The sequence below is a fragment of the Streptopelia decaocto genome (genome assembly GCF_964273445.1).
Source record: "Streptopelia decaocto genome assembly, chromosome: 1".
In the NCBI taxonomy this organism is placed as follows: Eukaryota; Metazoa; Chordata; class Aves; order Columbiformes; family Columbidae; genus Streptopelia; species Streptopelia decaocto.
In genome coordinates this window covers 40551248-40578078 of record NC_138663.1, presented here as the reverse complement: position 1 = coordinate 40578078, position 26831 = coordinate 40551248, and the positions used below count along the sequence as shown (strand labels likewise).

Below are 26831 nucleotides of genomic sequence, written 5' to 3'. Positions count from 1 at the left end.
TCTCTCCTTTCCTCCTTTTTGCCCCTGTAGCAATATCACCACAGTCTCTTTGCAGATGACCTTTGGTCAGCAACACTGTCGAAATGAGTTTGGGGAGGGGAGAGGTGGGAAGAGCAAATGTTTTGGCTTCCTTCTTCTGCCTCTTCTTCCTGCTCAGGTCTGCAGAGCCTGGGAGAAAGGCAGGGCTGAGCAACTTGGTGTTAGGGAGAGAGGGATGGGGCATCACTGCTGCTGTCTCTCCACACCTCTCTTACAATGTTGACTTGCCTTGCTGGTTGGAAGCTGCTTATCTACAGAATTAATCAAATGCAGATCAACGCTGCATTCCTTTGGCTGAACTGATTCTCTTTGCTGAACTGATTTTTCTCACTCTTGTGTTTTGCAGATAGGGATCGTGGATTTCATGTGTGTGTTTTCAGGGAAAGGCAAACTGACATCCTGGCAGAATCCCAAGGAATGGGGTGGGTGGCAGAGTTTATATATGTGCTGGGGGTTGATTTGGCTCTAGCTGCTGTGTAAAGTTCACTTTGGCAGCTGAAAGATGCAGAGAGAAGCACTTTCAGAATTAGAGACAGTGAGGTAATGAGAAAGTGACATAGGAAAGGAAGTGGCGGGGCGGGGGGAGGGGAGGGAGGGCATGGCTCAAAACACGCCTTGACATCACCTGATAGGTTTTCCAGCCTATGCAGCAGCTATTTTTATTCTCTCAACTCGCAGTATTTACAGCTCAATGACAGCCAACTTGCCAAAAGTAGGGGTGGTGGTATATCCCCGAGTGGGTTGGGGGACTGAAGAGCAGCTCAAAAGCTGCGGCAAAGGTTCAGGTTCCCAGGCATGCCTGCTGCTGTTGCCTGTTTTTACATCTGCATGGTGCTTTACCTTTGGCTACCTGTCATGTCTAGAAGTTTTCTGAATGCTGACTGGCAGCACTAGCTGTCACCAGCTAGTTGAGAAGATCAGAGTATGTAAACTTCAGGCTCTTCCTGAGATCTGGGGAAGCAAGAATGTACAGTGTTTCCAGCTTGCTGGTTCTGCTGCTTCCTGAAGGTCACTGTTGGTGGGAGGCAGGATCCTGGGAATATCCAAAGCAAACTCACATTACATAAATGTGATCCTTAGCTAAGAAAAAGTAAGTGGCACAAGTGTCAGTGTGAAGTGTGTATTTATTCTGAAGTATAAAATGAATAGAGTCCTAAGACATCAAAGCTTTACAGTAGTGTAGGTGCAGCATTCTGTTACTTTTCCAGCTTTTGTCTGCTTGCTAGAAAATCAAAGACATCTTCAAATATAGTGAGCTCATACTTCTTTATATGGGTTCATCTGTCTTAGACCTTGACTGAGATCTTTCTCATATTGCCTGAGTGAGCATATATTGCAGCTGTTTGACAGTTTTTAGCAGTATATTGTTTAGATTTCATCACTAAATTGTGTGCACGCACATCCTTGCAGGCACTGTGTCCTCCAAGAATATTAGTACTGGGGGAAGGATGACAGAGAACCCTCTGCAGGGAGGACTGGAGGCGAATAGGAAAAAATGCACCTTTCAAGTTAGTGTGGGGGCTTGTAAGCACACTTTCTATCTGCTCGTTAATTTGAATTTAAAGAATACATTAATTTTGGGGATATAACCAATGGTGCAGTTTTGTATTACAGCTAAGTTGATCCGAAGTCTAGCCTATGTCAAGAATGGTGTGCTCATCCCACCTGTTGGTAATGCTGTTTAGTAGGTTCAATCAGGTCATTAAGATACGAGATGAATGTCAGAGCTGGTTTTAAGGAGGCTAAGAGAGTGAATGGCTAGGAGAAGCTGAACTGAGAGTGATCTTTTTGGTGGCAGTGAGCTTTAAGCTGTAGCACCTTGCAGTTTTGATGCCAACTTTGCACAGGCAAAATTTTGTGTGCTCCTGGAATTTAAAGGTCAAATGTCCACAGAAGGGTTAGAACTTAACTTGAGTATGGTTCAGTCTTCCATGTTTCTATTCTAGCACAGAACAGGAGTTTGAAAAAGCTGCTGCTTTTATGGTGTCATGGCTTTTGAGGATAGAAAAAGAAAAGAAGAGAAAATTACTTAATTAGTTCAAAATAGTAAGTAATGATAACTGACATTCAAATACCAGTATTGCGTTCTGTGCCCACCAGGCCTCAGAACTAGCAGCTCTATCCGTGCAAGCCATATGTGCACCTGATGTTACTTTTTATTTCTGTATGCGAGTATAAATCGTAATGCAGCATCTTGAGGAAGAACACATTCCCACAGTCTGTATCTCATTTCACACTTGAAAGTCAAAGGATGTAAGGCTCAATAGATGTCTCATGGACAGATTATGAAAATTGGGCCCAGTGTTTTCCAAACCAGAAATCTGTGGCAAATACTTAGGGTCCCATTGATAAAGGTGATCTCTCTGCCAACAGCACTGCTGCCAATTCCAGGTTAATGATTGTGCAAGACACTGAACATAGAACATGGACTGGTGTGGGCTGATGCTACTTTTCTGGAGTGGTTAAGCAACTGAAATTGTTGTTGGAAATCCTATGTCTGCTGTGAAATGGACCTCCCCTTCTACCCTGTGGATTCCCAAAGTAACTCTCAAGGTTACTCATGAGGTCTTACTTGTTGTTATAGTGTATTGACATTTCTGTCCATGTGATCATTAAGCAGACTTTCAGATCTGTTATCGGTACATCAGATTCCAATAAAACAAATTAAACTTTTGATTAACTTTTTGATGCTTATGAACATCTGGCAGTAGTGTCAGTGTTTCATGCAATATACGTTGATTTTGGTCTTTACTCATCTATCAGGATCCATATTTTTCAAGGAGGTACCCCATGAGTGCTTTCTCATGTGTTGAAGATCTCCATCCTGGGCCCCTCAGAGTTTGCCTTCTTACAGCATGTAGGGCATTATCCAAGCCCTTTTTGTACTGTTCTGGACCATCCTTTTCTATTTTAGATAATTGCTTCTCCTTTCAGAACACTAATTAATGCTGTAGGAAATATCTGAGGCTGTTGGACAAAATTTTAAAATATCTCACTCAGCAAAGAAAAGATTTATTTGTGTTTCATTCAGCCAGTGAGTTTTTCTTTCCAAGCTATTTTCTATAAAGGAAGAAAGGTATGTCTACATATATCTGCAGGTCTGCAATCATACATTGAGAAGATCAAATCTTCATCAAGTTGAATTTGTGAATTATAGCAGCAGAGGCTTAGTTATATCATTAGACAGCCAAAAAGCCCAATATATTTCACATACTGTTAGCAGTTTGGTGCCTCTCTTCTTTCAGGTCTTTAAGTGTACTTCCTCAGAACTCAGGCAACATCTTGGGGCTGTTTTGGCAGTACCTGGGTATTGGTGAGTCAGCTGGATGGAGCAACTGGCTCACACTTCCCAGGCCTTCCACAGTAGTGAGCTGCTGGCTCAGAGGCCCAGTTTGGCAAAATAAGAGCCGTCTTTGACCTCTGTAGCTGAATCTTGTCATTTCCACCATCCAGATGGTGTATTGCTTGCCAGAAGAAGCAGGACTCAGGCTGGCACAGAGTAGTTGTTCTTCAGCTATTACAGTAATTATGGGACCTGTCTGCACAGAGGCCTGATTCAATGTGCAGCCGTGTGTTGCTGTTGGAAGGGGAGATCTGGACAGTGTGTTTCTTCCTCCCCTCCTTCACGCTGGCTTTAGCTCTCCTGTGCTCTGACAGATCAGCTTCCTCAGGCAGCTCCCTGCAGCGTCACAGCTGCGAATGCTCACGCAAAAGCGGGCTCATCTATTTATGCAGTAATTTGACCTTATTGGCCAAAGTTCATTGTGAAACTGAACCTTTATGTGACTTTTACAAATCATAAATTTAAGGTGAGAGTTTGTGTTGACTATACATTGGTAATTTAGGAATAGTGAGGTTACAGAGCTTTATATTATCACCAAAGGTATTTTTTTACCCATTGGAACTTCAGAGTTGAGATTCTTTTCTGATGAAAGTTTCAACATTTCGAAGTAAGAAGAGTAATGTTGAAGGTACTCAGAAATGTCACTGATGCCATCTAGCATCATTAATATGTTTTGTTTCTTTAATGCAGCTTATGGCAGAGTTAAAGTAATGCTTTTTAAATTTGGTTGAACACCACTTTTTTTTTAGATAAGTGTTGTTACTAGAGGCTTTTCCCCCACCTGTGGTTGTTATTGCAGCCTTGCTTTATAAACATTTTTGATGCCTCTCAAACCTATTTAGAGACAAGAAATTTTTGTCTTGCTTGGGAGTGGGGGGGACACAATATGAAATGAAGACTGTTCCAATAGTGTTTAAAGTATTCACCTTCTTATTTTTGTAATGTCCATGTGGCTATTTTTGCTCCAAGCTTGTAGGATGACACTGATTATTATTATTATTTTTTTTTTTTTCTGGAAAGATACCAGAATACTGTTTTTCAGGTATGTGTATTCATTGGACAACTCTATTTCTGTGCCTCCCCCCCTGCTTCCCGCAGACTTCATTGCAGCTTCTATGATGCATGCTTTAGCAAAATTAAAAACTAACAAGGCCACAAGCTGTACTGGTGAGAGAACCCCCTGGCTGTTGCTTGGACAGGTTGTGCTTTTCCCTGTCCACTTCCAATTCTAGTATCTTTCTGGGTAGTATGTATAACCAAAGTGTGTCAATCATATGGCATCTGTTCATGATGCACATTAAATAAGCGCCAGGTGAGATGACTGCCTCCATACAAGGACAGATTCTGAAGTTTTAGTGTTTGCAGTAGAGGGTTATTGATTTGGGGTGGCTGATTATCTTCAGGTGGCTGTTTTTACTAGGGCTGGGAGTAAGGATTTAAGGGAAGAAGAGGCGAGAATGTGTGCTTGTACAAATGTAGGCTGCTCGTACTTATATGTGGTCTCAGAGTAAATGTTTCCTGGGTTATCAGTTTAGCTTTCTCCACAACTAAAATTACATTTCTAACAGTTTAAACAGGAAGGAAAACAGGGCAGTGTGGCTCCTGCGCTCAGCGCTGGTGGTGGTATAGCTGTGTGCAGGGCAGGCTTACAGTCGGGAGGTGCGGCAGAGAGAGGGTTGTGCTCAGTCACATGATATTGCCTGTCTGGCAGGTGTCTGTAGTGTGAGTAGAGAAACCAACTGTTCACTATTTTGGGTGAATGAGGTTGGCTGTCACTGCAAGTGGCCCCACGAAGAAGTCCACGCATCTGTTGATAAGCACCGCTCTGCATACTGGGATCCTGAATGCTTATAGCCGCTTGCTGAACCAGTGAAGTTTCTGTCTGAGCTTTGAGACAGTAGGGAGAAAAGTTTTGCCAAGAGCGTTGCTGATTTTAATCTTTAGATGTTGGCTGTCAGGATTTGCGCGTTCCTCAAGTATCTCTCTGTTCCTATGCGAGCACAGCCTTGGAATCTAGCAGTAAACTGATTTTTTTTTTTTTTTTGCCACTCTCCCGCTTGGTGCAGTGACCGAAACCTGGTAGAGAGGGATTGCGGTTGGGTCTCCTGTGAGGATTAAGCACCCCTTCCACTAGCCTGGGACGCCTCCTGTGTTACAGAATTTGCCTCCAGGTCCAGGGATTTCCTCTAATATGTTGGATAAAGCCAAGACACTCCAGCCTGCCTATGTTGGGATTGTGCCACTTGCAGAGACTGTGTCAAAGCAAGGGAAGAGCTGTTCAAGCACATATCAGGATTCATACCACAGCTTACGAGAAGGTTAGCAGGCTCTGCTTTCTTTGTTGTAGGCACTGTATCAGTGGTTTGTGTGGTGTCTTTTTTTTTGTTGTTGTTGTCTTGTGTATTGAATCTGCCTGCTTTTTCTTTTCTGGGCAATAGTCCAGATTTTGGGTTTCCCACTGACTCCTCTGACCTGTTGTCCCTGAGGGCGCTCATAAGCATGTCACAGGACGAGGCTGAAGCTCTGTGTGTAGTGACTTGCAGTGCCTGGACCTTGGAACAGTTTCTCTTGCATTTGGAAGTTTTAATTTCAGAGTTAAAATTTCTTCCTCTATGTCTGCAGGGCTCTTGTAAGCAATGTTTTAAGGCTGTTTTATTAAAGCTTTAAAGGTTTGTTCTGGAGTGGCAACTCTGACTTTAAGGAGATAAGAGTTACCACACTTTAAGTTTTAATGTGGTGGTGTTTGGAGAGTGTGGAAGGGGTGGGGTGTATACATCTAAATGTGATTGTTTTAGATAATTATATTCTCATGCAAATATATGTGATTTTTATAGGAGTTTGACAATTCTGAAAGATGTAGATTGAGGTCATATTTCAGGGAGTGATATTTACAAGGGCAGAATCTGATCTAGAGGGATTGAAAAAGATTGAGAAGATGAAAACAGACAGTGAGGAACAAACAGGAACCAGGAAACTATTACAGGGAAGAATGGTAGAACATTAAAAAAATACCAATGGCAAACATAAGAAAATTTACATTTTATCAGAAATACTGGATCTGTGTAGCTACCGGTGGAATTTTAATAGTAACTTGCAGGAGTGAACAAAGACCTTGAGCACAGTGGCCTCAGAAATAAGGTGATGACTGATTTTAAGAGCAAGTAATGTGATCTGAAAGGAGCGGAAAATTACTTTCAGTGACATTTTGGACAGAAAAACAAAGTCAATGTTGGTAGATGAGGACAAAAAGCCAGATAGAATAAGGCCATGTTTGTTATGGAAAGATGGCCAGTGTGTGAAGACAATTTTAGCAGTTGCATTTAGAAGATTTTTCTCTCATATGCAGCTCTAGGCCTGCTGAAGCTGCCAAACAAAACTGTTAAGTTTCTACCCCCATTGTCACTTTCCCTACCAAGCCTCTTTAACAGACATCAAGAGTTAGCTTGTTATTAGATTTTTAAAATATTACTATTTTTGTGCTTGTTTTCATTGGAAAAGGATAAGAAAACTGAAGTCACAGTCCTCAAATTCAAGTTTAGTAGTCATAAATACATTAGTATAGGCAGTATTCCCAGATGACTTTGTCTGCTCTGGAGGCAGAGAACTGCAGTACATCAGTCTTCAGAGGAAAAAAACCAAACCAAAAAAAAAAAAAGGGCAGAACTTGCAGCTGTCTTGTATTTGGAAGGCATTGATTTTCATGGAGGTGAGCACTCTGCATTTGGATGTGCCAGGATACATCTTTCATCCAGTCACTAAATATCACAGGCTCTATGGTGGGATAACATGTAGAACGAAGCAAATGCACTCTGTAGTACTTTAATCAGTATAAAAATGTTTGTAGCTGTCTCAAGTTAAAGCAAATTAAGGTCATTGAATTCTTGTATAATTCTTGTTATTGAAAAAGCTGTGTTGAGTCTGCGAAGTGCAGCAATATAATCAGCCTACCTGAGGTCTAATTTGTGATACTCTGGTATCGTATGTGGTGAGGAAAGCTACTTTCTCCCAGCTACTTAACAGGAAGGGTAGGGAAGAAAAATAGATGCTGCCAGATTCTTTCCTGTCAGAAAAGAACAATCATTTAGCTTTGCTGCTGCTCCATTCAAGTCTCCTGCAGTTTCAGGATGCCTGTTGTATTTATGCTGTAGCATTCACTGGGTTTTGCAGAGCTAAATCTGACAGGCAGTAGAGAAGCAGATGCACTCAACGTGTAAACCCTTATGGAAGCTCTGGAAGGACAGAATTATTGAGCTGAAACTATGATGACTGTTTTACCTTAGTTTTGGTCTCCCTAAAAATGGGACAGCATAGTTCTGTTATCACCTAGGACAGAAAATTCATGCATTCTCATCCTCACTCTTTACTACACAGAGGTGAATGGGTGCAAGTCTGCTTTCTCCTCTTTATGAAGCCAGGCAAATAAGGGGTGTCTGTTACGCTGACAATGCTTGTACCTGTGCTCTTAATGAATCTCATGAGAAGTGGCTATCTGGAATAGACTTCATCTAGTTTCCTTGCCTCCGGAAAACAGGTGGTCTCCTAAATCTGTTTTTGTTTTTGTTTTTTAATTTTAATTTTAATTTACTTGACATAGAAGTTTGGGAACTGTTGATTCTTTCCACACAGAAATGGATTTGATGTGGGGAAGTCAAAGAATATATGCTTGTATTTTTCAAAGTATGTATTGTGGCAGTTATTTGTAAAATTCCTAGAATTCAGGAATCCATAAACATCTTTTCTATTCAAGAATGCCTTGGAATGATTTAGTTTTCTAATACCACAGCCCAGTTTGCGGTTCCTAGACCAGTTAACACAACAGTTTGGTAGCCACTCATGAAATATATGAATCACAAGTGTTAGAAAATTTCAGAAAGCTACTAAAAATTCATTAGCATTCATGTCAGTCTAGCTTAGAATTAAGTACTTCCAAAAGTAAATTCCAACTTCTCTACCTCTGTGCATTGCCTTTCATTCATTGCTGTTAAACTAAACACTTCTTTTGGCAAGTCTTCCCTTCAAAAATGTTCAATGTGACTTGGGGGCTGACAGTGAAACTCACCTGTCTTTTTCCAAGATTTGTGTCTCAGGGCCCAGACACACGAACAAGTTCCTGCATGCCATCTGATCTGCAGTAACTGTGTGCACATTCTTGGTCCACAGCAAATGTGAGGTAATTTGAGTTAGCTTAGCCTTTGATTAAACTATTAATATCTGTTCAGTACTTTGAAGAGATCAGGAGTCATGCAAGTGCTTTTTAACATATGGCTTCCTTCACAAGTGACCTAGACCTTATTGTCATAATGCTTCTGGGCACCTCAAGTTAGAGCTGGCAGGTGGCTGTACCTCACCTGGTAGAGGGCAGAAGAACCTGCGCATGTGGACGGGGAAGCTCTCACCACCAAGAGATCCCCAGCAGGGGGACAGCCCCTGCCTCTGAGGCATCTCACGGGAATGCAGGGTGTCAATTTCCTGTAAAGACTGATCTGTGTCCTCTTAGTTCAAAGTGGACCTGAAGATGCTGTGGTAGATGTGAAAGTGATGCTTCATGCAAATACATGGGTAAGGAAGGTCAGAAACCAGTCACAAAATGTAGCAGGCACATCTCTGAATTATTCAGATACATCCCACAATTCAGAATTATTTATGCAAATAGTGCTCTGAGACAGAAGACCTTAGAAAATGTGTTGAACTATTGGGAGCTGACCTACTGGCGTTTCTTAGGGCAAATCCAGAGGTGCACCAAACATATGTAGTTTGACTCCCCAAAACCTTGTGCTGCAACCACTCTTGGCAAATGTGTAGCACAGTGGCTGTGATTATGCTTAAAAGTTAAGAGCCGCAATGGAGGTATAATGATATATCAATGCGAGGTGGCTCAGAGTTGGTGGTAAGAGGTCAATTTACGTTTATTTTTGCTTAATTCACAGTGTGCTTCATTTGACCGGGAAGATTTTGAGGTGTTTCAGGGTATTTGTTAACTCTGTAACATGAGTGGGCAGCTTAGGAAAGGGTTAACACTGAATTACCAGGGTTTTTATAAGTCAGTTGTTATCAGTGGAAGGACAGTCATAGCATTGTCCCTGGAGCTGAATTCACATTTTTTTTTTCGGTCCTGTTGCCCTAATAAGTTTTTGGTTTTTTTGGATATGACATGTTTTTCCCCTCTTGGAGTTTACTGAACTATTCCTGTCAGTGTAATGATCCCCAGCTGTTGCTTTAGCCCTGGCTATTTTCATGCTGGGAATGGGAGGAGGAGGAGAGGAACAGAGACTAGCTTGTTTACCACACTGTGATCTACTTAATTTGTCAAAAACCAGCTACTATACTACTTTCTTTAGCACAAAGTAATACTAAGAGGAAAGAGTTGTAGTCTCAGACCTGCAAGAGCAAGGAGATGTATGGACTCATCAACACATGCAGAAAACAAGAAAAATAGAAACTGGGTGTGGTGTGGTGAATGCAGCTGTCAGTAGTATTTATGCAGACAATGCTTTGAACTAGTAATGATATTGAGTAAAATTTGCAGTAAGTACTTTCCTGCCCTGTCAACTGAATTTTCTTCACAGTTAAACTGAGCTTCATGTTCAACAGCAGTGGTGCTGGGGCATTGGTAATCCTAGAAACTGGGAAACATGTCAATAAAGCTTGAAAAAACTTGTGCGGCTCTGGAATTACTCATTATTTGATAATTATCTGTTGTTTATTTTATTAAGAAAATAGCTGTATTTATACTTTTAAACAGCAAAGGACTGATGCTTAGTCTTCTCAGGAGCTGTTGAAAAGCAGATGCTTTTTTGAAAATAGAACTCCAATACTTAAGTTCACATCACCTGTTTTGCATCCAGAAACAACTTGTGCGTTTAACACGCTTGTTCAGAGTCCTTGCCAGCCAGATGTCACCGTGACTCTCGTGCCCGAAGAAGATAAGGGTCAGTGACAGTTGTGGTTTCTGCTCGTGTCGTTGGATCCACGTCAGGCTGCCTGTGTAAATCTTATCTCAGTACTTCAATAATCTGTAAGGTCTGTCACTAGTCACCTCAGATTTTTCAGCATTCTGTCACACCTGCAAGTCATTGATCAACATCTTAACGAATATCTATACCAAAAATAAGTGCCTGCTTAGATCTTTCCTTTCGTGCCCCAACTCCCATCTCTCTAGTCTTTTCTGAGCATTGAATTACTGATCTTGTCACCTGCTGCATCAATAAATTTCAATCCAAAATGTTAAAGCAGCACATTTCTTGGCAAGAACCTTTGCAGCCTATGGTAGAAAATGGGATATGGCCCCTGACATAGCTGGGGTTTATCAAACAAGAACATGCAGTGAGCCTATGGGGCAAATAGTGTTCCTTTTTCTTGCAGGAGGCCTGTAACTGGATGCATAATCTACTGAATGGCATTAATGTGGAGCAGAACTCATTATTTGCGCTCTCTTACCTGGGCCAATGAAAGTAGATACAATGTTTTTCCTTGGCAGTATATAAAATTTACTAACCCGATGTCTCTCCGAACTAAGAGCAGACCTATGGTAGCTGAAGTACATTGCAATAAAATATTTTTTGCTCATCGGTGTCTTCAGGATTTTTCCCAGTGTTCAGTGAGATGAGTAAAAGAACTGTGCAGGCGACCTACTGTCAGAGTTTATTGTGTATTTAATATAATAAACACGCTTCCAAGAAAACAAAGATTTGAACTTTCCAGTCTGCAGTTCTGCCACCTAAAATTAGATTAAGCCTGAGGAAACTAACAAGAAATGTGAAAGAAGGTCAATAAATAAGAGGATATATTGATTTGAGACATGGATTCTTTCTATAATTGACAGTGAAAATTGGTGAAATCCAGGCTTTCTGGACAACCTCCTTTTAATACAACTGTTCAGAAGTAAAGAAAATATTTCGTAAAAAAAATAGCTATTTGAAAGTTTTCAATAGAAGCGCCCTGGTAGGGACAGGGCCCATCTGTTGCAGCCATGCTTATAAAGACCTCACCCTGTGGTCTTCATCCCCGATGGCAGCTCATGGAGCTGAAGGAAGCACAGAATGGAGCCTGATGGCCTGTCACCATTCTGAGGGTATTTTATTTAACACCTCTGCTGCATCCTACCAGGTGTCACATTTTTGGTAACCTTCCTCACTGGAACACTTGTCAGGGCACACACATTGTGTTGCCCAGCTGCATTGTTGGGGAGGGATCTGAGTGATGCCCTCTGGGTGACAGAAGGAAGAGATCTACTTTCAACTCTCTGCAAGGAGTTTCCCCAGCTTTGTGTTGCTACTTGTTTCTCTAGTGTTAAACACATGGAGGCTATAGCTGTGTTTTTTTGTAGAAATGGAATGTGGCGGTAGCTATGTTCTTTGGTTACTCATGTCTGCAAATATCCCAGCAGTGCTGGAAGCCAAGATGTGCAAGCTCCCTTTGCGTAATTTGGACAGTATTACAAGCAGCATGTAACCTGTCCCTGCATACAGTTGTGGGTCTTCTTTCTTATTTTGATGAATGCTCTTTGTGATACTCTTTTTTTCACTTTCACTTTCCTAAAGTGTCATGCTTCTTTCTGTATTATATATAGAAGTCCTCCTAAGCCTGCTTGCAGCTCACTCCTTTTTCTGTGCTCCGATGTGAAATTTTCGCTTTTCAGAAGTGGAAGACAACGTTTTAGAAGTAGATGCTAAACTAGTAGCACCTTTGTGCCTCGCTGAGAGTCTGTTTTACTCCTGCTAATAATAGCAGTCACATTGACTGCAGGCAGTTTAGAATGAGGATTGTGTCTTGAAGACTGACACGTGACTGTGAGTCCAACTACAGCAGTTGCAAATGCTGTCACCGCATAGGTATCTCCCCTGCCTCTTAGCTGGAGGGAGCAACAGAAAGGAAACGTGTCTGCCCTTCCCTTGCTTTTGTCCGGTACATTAGTGAAAGCCCACTTCTATTAGCAGTTGGAGAGAATCTTCCGCTGTGTGCAATGAGTGTGGGAGGACCTGCTGCTGTTGGCAGTCTCCTCTAGTGCCCTTCAGTAGGACTGAGCCAGCAGTGACATTTTAAGCATCTGCAGAATTTGCTCACCACTCTGAAGTCAGTGGTCACGCAGGCCATTCTGGACTGACGGGTTTTTTTAGTTTGCTGATTGACCTGTTACACAGAATTATATTATTTAGATATTTATAGCTATGATAGCACTTAAAAACCACACTAAGCCATATAGCTGGATTAGTTTTTAATGCCGTGGATCTTCCCCCATGCAAAACCCCCAAGAAAGTTGGTGCTGGAGATCTGTAGTCTAGAGTTTTGAAAGAAAGTAAATATCCAAAAAGAAAGGAAGTAAAAAGTAGTACATAGGTGCTATCTGATCACAGTTCAAAGGGTTTAAGGGAATTTCAGGTGCTTTTTTATGTGTAATGCAAATTCTAGGGATTGGCTTCCATACTGACCCGCTGTGAGACAGAAGGATATGATAGCTGTAGCTGAATCTTATAACTGTTTTACAAGTAAAATTCATACTTAAACTGGAAAGCAGGCAACAGTCTGTTGCACTACAAAGGCTGGGATTTTTATTTGAACCTCAGATGCCATGATTGTGGCATATGTTCTTTGCAGTCTTCGAGAAAAGAGCAAAGGTGCTTCTCACTACCATGAATTAAAGAAATATCAAGAATCATAGAACAGTTGGGTTGGAAGGGACCTTGAGAGGTCATCTAGTCCAACCACCCTGCAATGAGCAGGGACATCTTCAACTAGATCAGGTTGCTCAGAGCCCCGTCCAGCCTGGCCTTGAATGTCTCCAGGAATGGGGCAAATACCACCTTTCTGGGCAACTTGTGCCAGTGTTTCTCCACCCTCATCGTAAAGAGTTGGTTCCTTATAGCTACCCTAAAATCTATCATCTTTTAGTTTAAAACCATTGCCCCTTGTTCTATCACAACAGGCCCTGCTACAAAAGTTTGTTCCCATGGTAATTCCTGTAGCATCCACTTGAAGTTCTTGCTAGGAGAGGATACTGAGGCTTGGACAAAAGCTGGTGGCAGGAATGCTAGCCAAATAGGGTCTTTATTTTGCGTACAATATGCATGTTGGGCAAAACCACTTTTGTTCCACGTCTCATGAAGTAACTGTCAGCACAATCAACCAACTGAAGCTGGGAGATGCTGAAGCTAGCTAATTTAAAATTATAAGGGCCAGCTTTCCAAGTTCCCTATATAACCGGTTAATTACTTCTTCTAAGGAACTGCTGGTTTTGTATTTAAATTCGCATACTTCTAAGTCCTTTTTTCTACCACTTGTGGAAAAAACACATTTGCTCTCATTTGCATTTGGTTTCAGTAAAACAAACAGATTTAGGTGGTTAAGAATCTGAAAGAGTCTTGGAAATACAGAATTATTCCACATTTAAGTGGAAAACCCCAAAACACAGCTCATATGTCATGGTGTCCCAGCTGTTGCCATAGTTCCATGGTATCTTGACCATTAGATGATTCCTGTGAAGGGAGCGTTTTAACCTCTATCTGTAGAGGGTGCCCTGTGGCAGAAGGAAGGCTGAATCACTGGGCCAACACCACAGTCTGAGAAATGTTTGAGGAAGTTTCTGGCCTTGATATGAGAGGCTGTTAGTACACTGGAGCACTGTGCTGTAGCAGAAATTGCAGTATGGGAGGTGAGCTATGAAGGAAAAGTATTAGACGATGTCTCTTTTTGCTGAAAGAGGCATGGAAGGATTTCCTCATCAATTTTAGTATTATAAACATGTGTAATCAATCGTGTGCTTTATGGGTGTGTAAAAAGGTTGAAGCTCTTTCTTCTTATAGACAGAGATAGCTGTACCTTTCCAATAAAAAACAAAACAAAACCAAAACCAACCAAACAAACAAAAAAAACCCTGAAAGGATTCAGACTTGTTTTTCCCTTCTGTAGCTTGTCTTTTGTACTGTCACATTAAAAGACAGCTGTAGATTTGATTGTCAGGATATATCTCTTTTTCCTTCATTTGTCCCTATCTGCCACGTCATATTAAATTATCTTGGAGTGTTTATTTCTAGGGTCTTCTTTGCAAGGTGGTTAAGGGCAACGTTAGTTCCTCCTTGTTCATTGTTTCATGGAAACATAAATTAGTATAGGCTGTGACTCAAGCTTACACGGGGAGTTGGGAAATTCTCTCTGTTTTTCCCCCCCTCAAGGCTTCTCTTCCAGCTATAGATAGCAACAATGGATGTGTAGATGGCATCAACAAGCACTGATTACAGATACTGTCTTACGATACTGGTGTGTCAATTTTAGGTAGACCTTTCCGCCTAGGTATTTTGTTACAGGGTCATCTTGTTGAATCATGCATGGTAGCCAGATTCTGTAGATATGGATATGTGCCTAGTTATTCACATGCGTAGTTTTCACCTAACCAGTATTACTGGGAAGAAATGATTTTATAAGAATCTGTACCCTGCACAGAAAGCAAACCAACTTTTCCTGTTGACGAGCTTGTTGCACATTTTAACATGTTGCATATCTTACTAAATGTACCAGGTTACATGTATTTCAGGTTATTTTCTTAAAGTCCTATTCAATTTTAATAGTTTCAGTGAGTGCTGAAATGGACTATTAAGTGTACCAAGATTTTATGATAAGAGTGGGCTTCTATGCGTTCAATAAAAAGACTCATCTACTAATAGTAATGCATTTATCTGATTTTAAATTTTTAGTATTAAAGGAGAAAAAGTTGGCATTGCATTAAAAGTAGCAATGATTTAAATGAAAACCCCCTAAATGTTACATATTTAATGCAAATAGGAGTTAAATCATGAAGAATGAAAATGCAAATGCAGTAGAATGCACAGTCACATCTAGTCTTTATTTTAAATAAACATTAAAAGAACCCTGCAAAATTCAGCATAACTTTTGTAGTAATAATAAAGTTTGCATATATTTAGAGTCATATACATGAGTAGCACCCACAAAATAAACGCATTCATTTGTGTGCAATATTGAGAACTGAGATTGTAAACTTCTAAGACTATGAACTGGTTCTTCCTTTTGCATCTGCACATTTTCCTCCCCAGAATGGCAATACTGACCTGAGCCTTTGAGAACCACTGATAGGAGTAACTATTTTGTCTCGTCTGGAGGTTAGATCACATTATGTTGTGATACCTGAACCATGCTGCTGCTTTTGTTTGTTTTGTAATGCTATGTCCTAACAAAACTAAAATTGCTGTAAACAGTGGCTTTATCTTCTAAATACAGTTTTTAATTAACACTACTTCGGTTTTCACATTGTATCAAATATGATACGAAGCCTCAAAAATGACCTGCTGATGTACCTTGTTCTGTGCTCACAGTGTGAGCCAGCTACTTTTGTGGTAACATGTAGAATGAAAAGAAATTCTTTTGCTTTTGATTGTGCATTTGCTTCTGATTCCAAATTCTTTGGGGACCAGTTTCTTCTGTAGGTTGGGATATTTGATTCTGCTAAATTAACCATATCAAAGAATCTGTATTTGTCTGTCTCCACTAAGAGAGCTATTTAATGCCTCATAACATTGACTCATTAAAAGATAATACATGCAAGTATTTCATCATCCTTTGAAAACACTTAAAAAAATTACTCCTATTTCATATTTACAACAGCATCCTTCCAATAAAAAGGGACTTTTGGCCTGTACCTGATTTTTGTTTCTAGTTGCCCAAACTAGTCTTTGGAACATGGTCATATAGACAGTGCATCTAATATGTCAGCAGGCATGTGTAAGCTGCATGTCATGTCAATGGTTTTATATGACCCAAGAACATTTTGAGCTGTAGAAGCTTTGAAGAGTGTGATTTTATCAGGAAACAAGCCCTTCTTGTCCTGAGGGTATCAGTTCATTTTCTCTCTTCCTCCTCTTTTTGAGTTCTTAAATGACCAGTCACTCCTTTCTCTGTAGTTTTCAGTTGCTTTTAAAAGCTTCTGGGCATTTGAGAGTCTGAAGGCTTTTAGAAGTGCTGGATGGAAAAAAAACCCTAGTGTTATATGACCCACATTACATCCTTGGATTATTACTAGCACATCTACTGTACTATTTTGAAAGTTGATGCTTTGGAGGTGAAGGTTCTGCTCTGTTTTTTAAGAATCTCTTGAGAGAGGTTTTAGGTCTACATCAGGCAGAATTGTACTCCTGTGCTCACTTGTGCAAATTTGTAATGCTCTCAAAAGCTTACTAAGACGATAAGAAAGAAAAAGTGGTCATCAAAAAGTTTCAAGTCCTCTATACTAGATCTGCCTTTGATGCAGTTGTATGGATTTCTTGATTAACCCTGTTTGGCTTTGTGCCTACAATCATCTCTGGTGGACAAGCACAACTGGGTAAGGAGTTTATCAGTTTTTCCCAAACTGATTTGAGACACCTGCCCATCTAAGCGTATTGCGGCAGAACATTCTGATTTCTGCAGAGCTGCTAAGAAATCCACTTTCATCATTCATATGACCTGCAGTAGGGACCCACTCCTGGCCCTGGTTTTGTTTACTGTTCTGGATCTCCTTCACAGGCCTCCTCTTTGGGTGTAGGGAGCATGATCCCAACCCTGCTTCTCACAAAGACAAGACCACAGCATGAATATAAATAAGTGGCTTTTGCCTCTAGTGTGAAAAGTTCTTGTAACAGTTTAAGAGACCAAAACAAATTCTCTTTCTATTATTTACCCTCCCAAACTCTATTTTATCAGTACTGTGGTTGCTAAGGAAGAGATGAGGGAACTGCCTGCATTTTAATAGCAGCCGTTGTCGCTGCAGTAGAGAAAAGGGGTAACAGAATGTGAGATGGTCTGAAATAGTAAAGAAAGAAACTTCTGCTGAACTGTCCCTTTGCCTAGGCTTGCTCCAAGCTATTCTTTAAAATGCATTGAGATGAATAGAATCATATGCCTGCTATTCCCAACAGCAGTGGATGCCTGCACATTCTGAGGATCAACGGTATATCTGCTGCTTCTCCTTCACCCCACAGAGGGACACAAATTTTTGGCATCCCCTTCCCAGGATAGCAAAATGTCATATAATCCCTGCAGTTTGGGTGTCATTTACAGTCTGCTTCACTTAAATGCTTCTCTGTTAACTGCACAGTCTGCTTAAATGCAAAGCCAGCGTGTATTCCCCATCAGCAGTTAGTGGATTAAAATGCTGTTAGGCTCAGAAAATTGCCTTTAAAAAAGGCCCGAAAAGTTGGCCTTTCTTTGTTGGTAACCCCCCTTCTAGCACATTCTGTGTGATGTAGGGGGTGTTGTTGACAGCACGAGAACAACTCAGCTATGGAAAAAAAAAGCTGTCATCCACCTCAGCAATTCGAGCTATTTTCAGAATTAATTTTGACCATTGTATACTCACTCATTGATCAGGAAGTATTATAGCTGATTTTTTCTTATAGCTTCTTGTGGATGCTACAAAAATTTTGGTAATAGTAACCACCCTTTGCCGCTTCTGTACAGAAGCATTTTGCAACTGGAGTTTAGCAGATGCTGCTACTGCTGGTGTATGAACCAGCATCTAATCTGGCTTCCCATCGAAGCATGAAAGGGCTAATGCAACTGAACGTTTGTTTTGTAAGCAGGCACAGCTGAAGAACGCTCAGAGACAATTTTCGGTGTGAGGGACAGGTTTTCTTAACACATCTCCAAGGGACTGAATTCAGTCATAAATGTAGGCTATTAACCTCCACAAGAAGCAACAACTGATGTGCTGCATATTCCAAAGCTGAATTTGGCACTGGCTGGTGGTCAAATGTGACTATTTAATCAGAAACTAGGAAAAAAAAGTCATCTCAATATATTTAGAATGGCTGCTGCTGGCTGAGTGGTAAGTGGAAAGGTGGCTTCACCCTTCAAAGCAGTAATTAATGGCACTGTGATATTTAAGTTAGAGGCCCCAGTGCTGCACAAACAGCTGTGCTGATTTTTGTTCAGCAAGTATCCCATGTCCAAGTCTTCTTTTATGGCTGCATATTATAATTAAGTTGGTTGCATGTAGGCTGTTGGTTTAGTTGAATGGTGTTAAACAGATTGTACTCAAAAATTGAAAAATATATTTGTGGGCTGCAAATGGTGGCCTAGTGCAACATTGCCTTAGGCTGTGGTCTTTGACCCTCACAAAGTAAACCCAGTCAGACCTACTTAGTGCTACGCCAGTAAAAATTCTCCTAAAAAAATCTTTGTCACTACCAAATGGTAGAGGCATTTATGAACTAACTGGCAGGTTTCCATCCCAGTTCATGCTGTATTAATGCTTTCTTGCGAGTTAAGTGGATGCTGTAGCACAGGGCTTTCAAATGGTGTGTGCAGAGGTGCTGAACAGCACACAAATAAATGGCCATGAACCCCTGTAAGCATTAAAGTGCACAGTTTGCTTTTTACTGCTTCTACTTACCCTTGCACTTCCCTCAGCCTAGATAATGAAGTTAGGCTAATTTCACTTAGGTTTTGGTAGTTTATCTTTCTAATCACATGGCTTATTGATTAGGTTGCAAGGAAGAATTTTTCTATCAGGCAAACTGCTTTCACTGAATTTACAAAACTGACAAATCATGTCTGTGAGCATACAGCCTATCTAGTTAATATGCAATTTATGTCTTGTACTCTCTCTTCTTGCACTGGCATCCTAGCCCAAATTCCAAGGAGCTCTGCTTCCTTCAGCCCCTCTGTAGGGTTTTGTTTGGCTATAGCAGTCTTCCTCCCTTCCTATTCTGGACTATTGCTCCTGCTCTCTCTTGTAATGCACCATATGGTTGTGCTTAATCGTTACCTTGGTTGGGCGACCTTGAGTATCACTTGGAATTCCTTAGAAGAAAGGGTTTTGTAGAAATGTGAACACAGACTCCCTTTGGCAGAAATCGGTATTCAATGTAACATGCACAAGGCCTCACCACAAGCTGCTGTTCTGAGCTGTGTGCTTCTCTTTGCTAGTTCTCAAAAAACAGGAAATGCCGAATATTTTTTAATTTGTTGTTGTAAACCTGTCCTAGTATGTCACACAGTCTCTAAGATTAGATTAATTTTTTTCTCTCTTGAGATGCTGAGACTGCAGTCTAGTTTCTATAGTAGTTCTAGTCACACTATTAAACCCAAAGTGTGGTGTAGAAATAGAAGGGCTTTGGGGTATGTATGTGTAAGGGCAGGCACGCCGTTGCAGATTTAGATGACGAGCTGCAAAAAACAACTTAGCTCATCATAAATATTTGTTCTTACTACTACTTCTAGCTAATGCATCCCTGTACTATGACTAGAGTTTTAAGTGTCCTGAAAGTGTCCATATGGGTGCAGCCTCTGTATATTAAGCATATACTGCTCCAAGCTGCCACCAGCCATGAGTAGGCAGGAGTGAGCTCTGGTCTTGGAATATGCCTGTGGGTTCCCAGTTAAGGCAGCTCTGTGGTAAGACGAACAAAAAATAATCATGACTGGCTGTATTTCACTAGCAGTGTAACTCTGTTGATAGTAGCTTGATTGCAATGTTATTTGTCTCTTAGTACAGCCCCCTCCTCAATTCTACTCTACTCCTCTTAAACTGCTGGCAACAGTCCTCAATACAAGCTCCCAGATTTCTCTGGAATGCTTTGCTAATTCTTGGAACAGCTCATTAGAGATATAAAAACTTTATTTCAGAATTTTTCATACATGTGGAATGAATAACTTATGCCTAATTCTGAGTGGAGAAAATCAGACAAGCATTCAAAATCCACAAAATGTTGCATAGACTATGACGCAAGTTGACTGAAAGAGATGGGCGGAAAGGTACCAGTATGGAACTTATTTTCTAGCCAGCAGGTATATATTCTCCTTTATATGCCCTGATTTATTCCTAATTTAAAGGTTAAGTACAGGAATAAAGGAAATAGAAGATTGTTGGTTTGTGACTGAAAGACACTCCAGTCTGTCTTTGAGTAACTTTGAATTTCTCTGGTCATTCTAGACCTTTGGCTGAGCTCCATGTACAATAGCCTTGGATTGGCTCTTGGGACATCTGTTAATCTATATATAGGATTCACACACTTGCACACGTAAACAGGTGATCTCCTAAATATACAAAATGGTGTTGGGAACTCCAAGTACTTATTTAAGCCAAAATGAATTCAGGAGTGAACTGAAGTAATTCTTTTTGCCCTCCTCCCTGCTGCAAAAAAGAAACTGTATTGGAAAAAAAAAGTGCATTATGTGATGATTATAACTCGTGCTTAATATGCATGTATATACATTCATGAATTGCAGGAATTACTTAGTGCCTACTAGAAGTATACTGAAAATTACTTTTTTCCTATTCTCCAGTTTAGCCCTCTTGACAGTTGCTAGTTTCTTGTTGTGAAGGGGCATAGTATTTAAAAATAAAGGGTACATATAATGGATAGAGAGAAAGGGTAGTAGTGGTAACTGATATAGAAATAAGATAGATTTAGAAAATTCATAAGGGAAGCTGAAGTCAAGAAGGGAATTTAAAGTAATTTGATGAAGTCTCTAGCTGCCTGGCTGAGACTGATTTCTAATAAATCTGGGAACGGCAGGGAGACTTCAGAAGAGCAAAACACCAGCAACATTTTGCACCGCTACTGAAAAAGGGTGAGTAAAGAGTGGCTAATCTGGTATCAGTTCCAGGAAAAAGCTATGGAAAATTTGATAAATACTTTATGTGGTATAAGAATAGCAGTATAATCATGCTGTTCAGCTTTTCAATGTGTGAAAACAGGTCTGATCAAATGTGATTTTATTGTTTGGATACGTGAAATTTGGTTGCTAGGGATTTTGTCTGGGTGTAATAGACTTTTATCACGTCTTTAACTTGGTAATGTGGTATATTTTGTTTTTTAAAAAGTATCTTTGAATTTCATGAAGTACTGCTTGAGTGGATTAAGAACAGAGTGTAATCAAAGAGAGCAGAAAAGCATTTCTAGTTAGGATCAGCCAGGTGCGGCCTGGAAGCAAATGCAAGACAGTAACTGTGGACAGAACAAATATTAGTGGAGGCATAAATAACGACATTAAAAAATGGTTTAGATCATTTAGGCAAACTTAGACAGTTGGGTAAAATGTGCATAAATACAGATGAGGACAGAGTTATGCACCAAGGAGCAAAAAATGCCAGGCACACCTGGTGGGGGGAATTTTTCACTGAAAATCCCTGACTCTGGGAGGTGAGAGGTAAATAGTAGGTGTAGTTGAAAATAGGAGGGGAAGTAGATGGTTCTAGCAAGTGAATAGCTAAGTGGCAGAAAGGGCTTACATACATTGCTAGATGTGTAAGTGGGAAGACACAAGTAATAATGAGATGATCTGTACTTCAAGCTGGAGAGGTGGACCTGATGCTATAGGTCAGTGCCTTGTCTCTATACATGTAGTGAGATGTACTAATTTAGGGTATGGAAATGAGTCCCTGCAATGGCTCACTAGTGCAAGTAATGCCACACAGCGAGAGATTTAATGTGCCGTTACCTAATGGGGCTGAAATCGCTTAGTGACATGCTGCTGCTGGAGGGATGGAGTCTCACTCCTGCCTTATGTTAGTGTTAGCAAGTACCTGGGTATACAGCCGTTGTCTTCAACTCACCAATAAGACAGAAAACTATTACCTGTTTTGGCTGGGCTGCGGTCTCCCATGTCAGTGAGTCCAGCCACCAGTCAGAGGAACATGAGAGATGATGCGGGGAGTGAGAGCTTTGACTGTTGCAGCAAGCTGTTAGCTCAAGTGCTCATGTACATGTGTCATCACCTGATTTGGGTTTAGATCACCTCAAAATGAATCCAGCAAACGAAGAGCTCTGTGAACAGGCCAGCCGTGAGACTGCGTTAGCCCTCTCGCTGGCACAGAAGTCAGAGCATGATTGCATGCTGGGTGGGAGGAAGAGGCTGGGACTACCACTTCTGTTTGCAGTTTCACAGCCAAACAAAGGGCCCGTTCCTTCCCCTCTGCATTCTCTCCTCCTGATTCTGGCTCTTGGCTGATCCCACACAGAATTAGCATGGTGCTCTGTACACCCTCCCTCCCTTCCCCGTACTAAAGGAAATAGTTTCCTGCCCAGGGTGCATATATTAAGAAATCCTAGTTTGTCTTAAGAAACAGAAGAGAAGTAAACTTGGTTGCACACTGTGCACACGGAAGTACCTCCACAGGTAGGAAATATATTCTCACTGTCTCAAACCTTTCAAAGAAAGGTCCATCAGGAGCTAATGGAAGTGGAAGCTAGGCAAATCCAAGGGAAAATTTCAGTGTGCATTTAAGTGAGGGTGATTAGCCGCTGTGCAAACAACCAAGGAAGAGATGGGTCTCTTGTTAACCATTTATGAAGACCAGAGCCCTTCATGGGTGGTGTATCTTAGTTAAATGCAAATTGAAAATAAGAGGTTGAAAGAAACAGGCAAAATATGATGATGTGTGTAAGTACATGAAGTGGTATCTCCTTAAATTTTTTGTTCCCTACTTTAGGGAGTGAACAGTATGAATTTAGATATAATGTACGAAATGAATGTGTTGGTCAAGAAAAGTCCTTGAGAAAGGAAGCATAAGGGTTATAATGAGATTGTATAGTTGGACTGTAGAGTAGTTTTGCTGTCTGGTGGTTCCACTACCTTTGCTTGGACTTCTTTTATGTGGACTATACAACAGAGATCAGCTTGACAGAAAAATTGAAATGAAAACAGGGAAGATGCCATGCCATTCAGTCGATAATATTTTATGTTGAGTATACTTGGGTACTTCTTGAGTTTGGGCTTGATTGTGGACAGGATTCAGTATCTATTCATGTTCACTCAGGTTGTCCTAAATTGAAGTATATGTGTGCACGCATGCCTGCATTTATGCGCATATGTGTGTGAACATGCACGTGATTTATTTTCCTTTGGTTTTGAAAAGTCCCTTTTGTATGGAAGCTGTCTTTGACTGTTTGTAAGAAACTGCTGTTACAATCTAAATGTTGAAATTATGACTCTTCCAGAGTTTTTCATTAGGGGAAAAAAAAAAAAAGATTAATTGCATTTCACACAGGTAAAGCATATGTTCTAGTACTCTAAAATAAATAGGAAAAAATTGTAGTGATAAGGGATTCCTTTTGCTGTGAAACAGGGACGCTTCTAGAAATATCCATGATATTTCGCTTTGATGAGATTTTCTGAAGGTGAATTTGTCTGTTAAGGAAGGAAATCAGCCTTGTAATTTAGAGTAATGGCCAGTAATTTTGTCATATCAATTTAATCTGCACATAGTAATTAGAGTTTTCAGGAGTCATTAGCAGCTGGGGTGTCACTCTGTGTTTATTGGAGGATTGTCAGCAGGTGTTTCTCTTTGTTTGTTTTTTAATATTAATGGTTTGGAAAGAAGTTGGTGCTCTAGAAAGAATTGAGAAACAGGCCTGGCTTTGCGGATTTTTATCACCCTGCCAAGACCCTGCGCAACTTCCTCTCCCCGTTACCCGCAGCAGAATACGGAAACCTGACTGCCGAAGGCCACTTCTGCAATTGCAGGGGAGCGGGTGGGAGGAAGGTCTTTTCGTTCTGCTGCTTGCTAGACCCTTGGCACCCAAAGAAGAAAACGAGATGCGTTTGAAAATGTCTCTTCGGTTTCTTGCACTGATGGGTTTCCTTCTCTTCCCTCTCTCTGTTGTCGTGCAGTGCTGCAGTTGAAGCTCCAGCAGCGACGCACACGGGAGGAGTTGGTGAGCCAAGGGATCATGCCGCGTAAGTATCACTTAAACTCTTTGCCTTGGTGTCTTCATGCATGATTTTGAGTGGAGAATGGTTTCACATATGATTTGAGAGATCTGATTTGAGTTTCTCTGTTGCTGGATGAAAAACATTGTATGTTAGAACTCCACCCTGTCCCACCCAGCTTGGTTCTCCTGAAGTGCTGGTGCTCTAGGTGTGGAGCCACCTCTGATATTGAAGGAGAGAGTGGTGGCTCCAAGTGTAACTGTACTCCAAAGCAATGTTTATATTTTATCCCTGTGGAGAAGAGTCTTCTGGAGAATGTACTATATTAGAAGTGCCTTATATACTTTACGCATGTTGATAATCACTCTTTGAACAGGCTTCCTGCCTCTGCAGTTTCTGTTCTTGTTTGTCAGCTCCCCAGACCTGTGAGGCAGTTGTAACTTTGTATGTCCATATTCCATAAACCGAGTGAAAACAGGCAGTACCTACAAGATGTTAATCAACAAGGGGCCATGTTTTATGTTTGTAGCTAGAAAACATAACTAGAAAGAGCCCAGTGGGCATCAGCCAGTCCCCTTCCTGAAGGGGAAAGCAAAATCTGCAGAGCTAGAGTACTTTTACTTCTCCGGGTGGACACATAGGATATACACTAATGCCAAGCTTTAATAAATTCACTGTCAGGTTAGTGTTGGAGAAGGTTTTTGTTTTGTTTTGTTTCCTGCCTTCTCCCCAAAATGCAAAAAGATACCTGACAAAGAGTTTTGTCATGCTTTGGTACCTCCGAACTAGATGACTTAGAGGTAGCAACTTGAAGTGAGCCCAAAGAGCAAGTGTTTTATTTTTGAGGTCCTATCGGTTCCACTTAATAGCTTTAGTAAAAGCTGATGGATCAGGTGTATGTTTTCTTCTTGCAAAAACTTTTCCCTCCTCCATTTCACAAGCCTTACTTGAAGACAGTGTAGTAATGAGGAGTTTTTCATCCCTTCTATTTCTGGGGTACACACTGTAATATGACACAGTGATGTGACTTAGACTTTGCTAAAGGTGTAAGGTTAGGCTGTCAGCTCTCTCTCTGAATGAAGAGAACCTGTCAGCAGCACTCTGTCAGCTGAAAGGGGCTCGCTGGAAGGCAGTGACATGCTCTGGGACCCCTACTTAAAATTCTGTTACCAAATCAAAAAGGAAAGATTGTCCTGTCTGGCTATAGTACCTCATGCCACTCTTCTTAGTTTTACCTGGGGAACTTGTGTATGTTCTTTTACAGAACATGCGTACTTGCTTTCGGATGAAAGACTACTGTCCTAGTGACTGTGCCCTTTTACTAATGCTTCCCAGAAGAAAAATTTTTCTGACTTCTTTATGGTCTTCTGCTTTAGGTGGATATGCATGCAAATAGTAGATTAAATTATGTTCAGTACTGGCTTTCTTCAAAGTGTGGCGGGCCAAACTTGTGATTCCTGAGAGGGGTCTGTTTTACGGGCCCTTTGAAAATGAGGCCCTTGCAAGTAATTCAAGTAAGGCACCAAGAGTAATTAGTCAGTCTTAAATTTGCTTAAAATATGACTTAAATAACTAGTCTTTGCAGACTTATGCCATTTGTTTCTTCATTTATGTCTCTTATATGTGAGTTTTATGATGGACCAAAGAATGCTCAGTGAAATATCATTGTGAAAATATTGGCAACACATGAAAAGGTCCTTTCGGCAATGGAGAAAAACCACTTTAGCAGATCTGCTCTAAACATGATTTGAAATTAGTTCTCTCCAAGTCATGGTATCATTTACCCATACTGCCAACTGGAAATAACCACACATAAGGTAATGTTTAAAACATTATTTGCCTGGACCATTCTTAATGAGAAGATCAGATGTGAGATAGATTTTGATACTTAAAGTAAAAGCCCCATTTTTAACCTCAGAAGTACAGAGGATGACTATGGGCCATGTTCCTCTTGAAGCCTTCCCAGGGCCACAGCAGTTTTGCTTCTACTTTCAGCAGTTCAGAACAGACATTTTTACTTAGTACTGGAAATATGCAGGTATCCTGTATTCTTTCACCTCTCTGCTCTGTATCCCTGTCTGTGAAAACATTTAGGTACTTAATGTTGTTCCTCTGTCATTTACTACATGGCTACACTGGGCCCCATGTCTCCCTCTTGAGTTGGTTGGTCAGGAACTGAGCCCCACACAGTCCTTTTTGATGATTTAACACAAAAATAAAAGTGGGAATCCAGAGGATGGTTTGGTGCTGAAGTAAATGAGCTGGAGCACTGGTTGTCTTCTAGCCTTTATTTTTCATCCAGAGAGCCTTAACGCTTGAAAGAATTATGGTATTTGCGGTGGTATCTATGTTAGCATTATAGCTTGTGTTAGAAAGGTGCTTTTGAAATGAAGCTCCTGATTGCACCTGCCTACTGTGCCTTGCTTTGGACAATGAAATGAAGTTTGAGAGTTGGATTAAACTGGGATGAAAGTAAACTGGAAAATATTCTGCCTACAGCTAATATGCATTCAGGCCGTGGGACCAGACTACAACTTGTCTGGAACCACACCTCCCGTTTCACCTTCATGTATAGAGTGTGGATGTCGATTCCTCAGCATCAACAGTTTCTCTGTGCAGATTTGGCCTTATTGTGCTATCCTACATAGATTAGATTAGATTAGATTAGCCTTTAATACAGATCAGTTCCGGGATCTTGTAGCCAAGCAGACGTGCAAAAATCGATGAACCAAGTGTGGGAAAAGTGCAAGTTTTTGTTTGACATTAAAAGCTCTCTAGTGTGCAAACTCACTTTGCCTTTGTTTCTCCT

At 40.8% G+C, this 26831-nt stretch overlaps 1 protein-coding gene across 5 annotated transcripts in view; it reads left to right on the top strand.

Moving 5' to 3' along the window:
* Positions 1–26831, top strand: part of MRTFA (myocardin related transcription factor A) — a 78947-nt gene that overhangs the window by 24654 nt on the left and 27462 nt on the right. For 2 of the 5 annotated variants that reach the window (XM_082068281.1, XM_082068280.1), the window contains exon 2: positions 23984–24049. In XM_082068281.1, coding sequence (XP_081924407.1) covers positions 24043–24049 — 7 coding nt within the window. In that variant the 5' untranslated portion in view covers positions 23984–24042. Of the gene's footprint in view, positions 1–5477; positions 5701–23983; positions 24050–25708; positions 25840–26831 lie in introns of those variants that run through there. The other 3 variants (XM_082068278.1, XM_082068279.1, XM_082068282.1) reach the window with 3 other exon arrangements.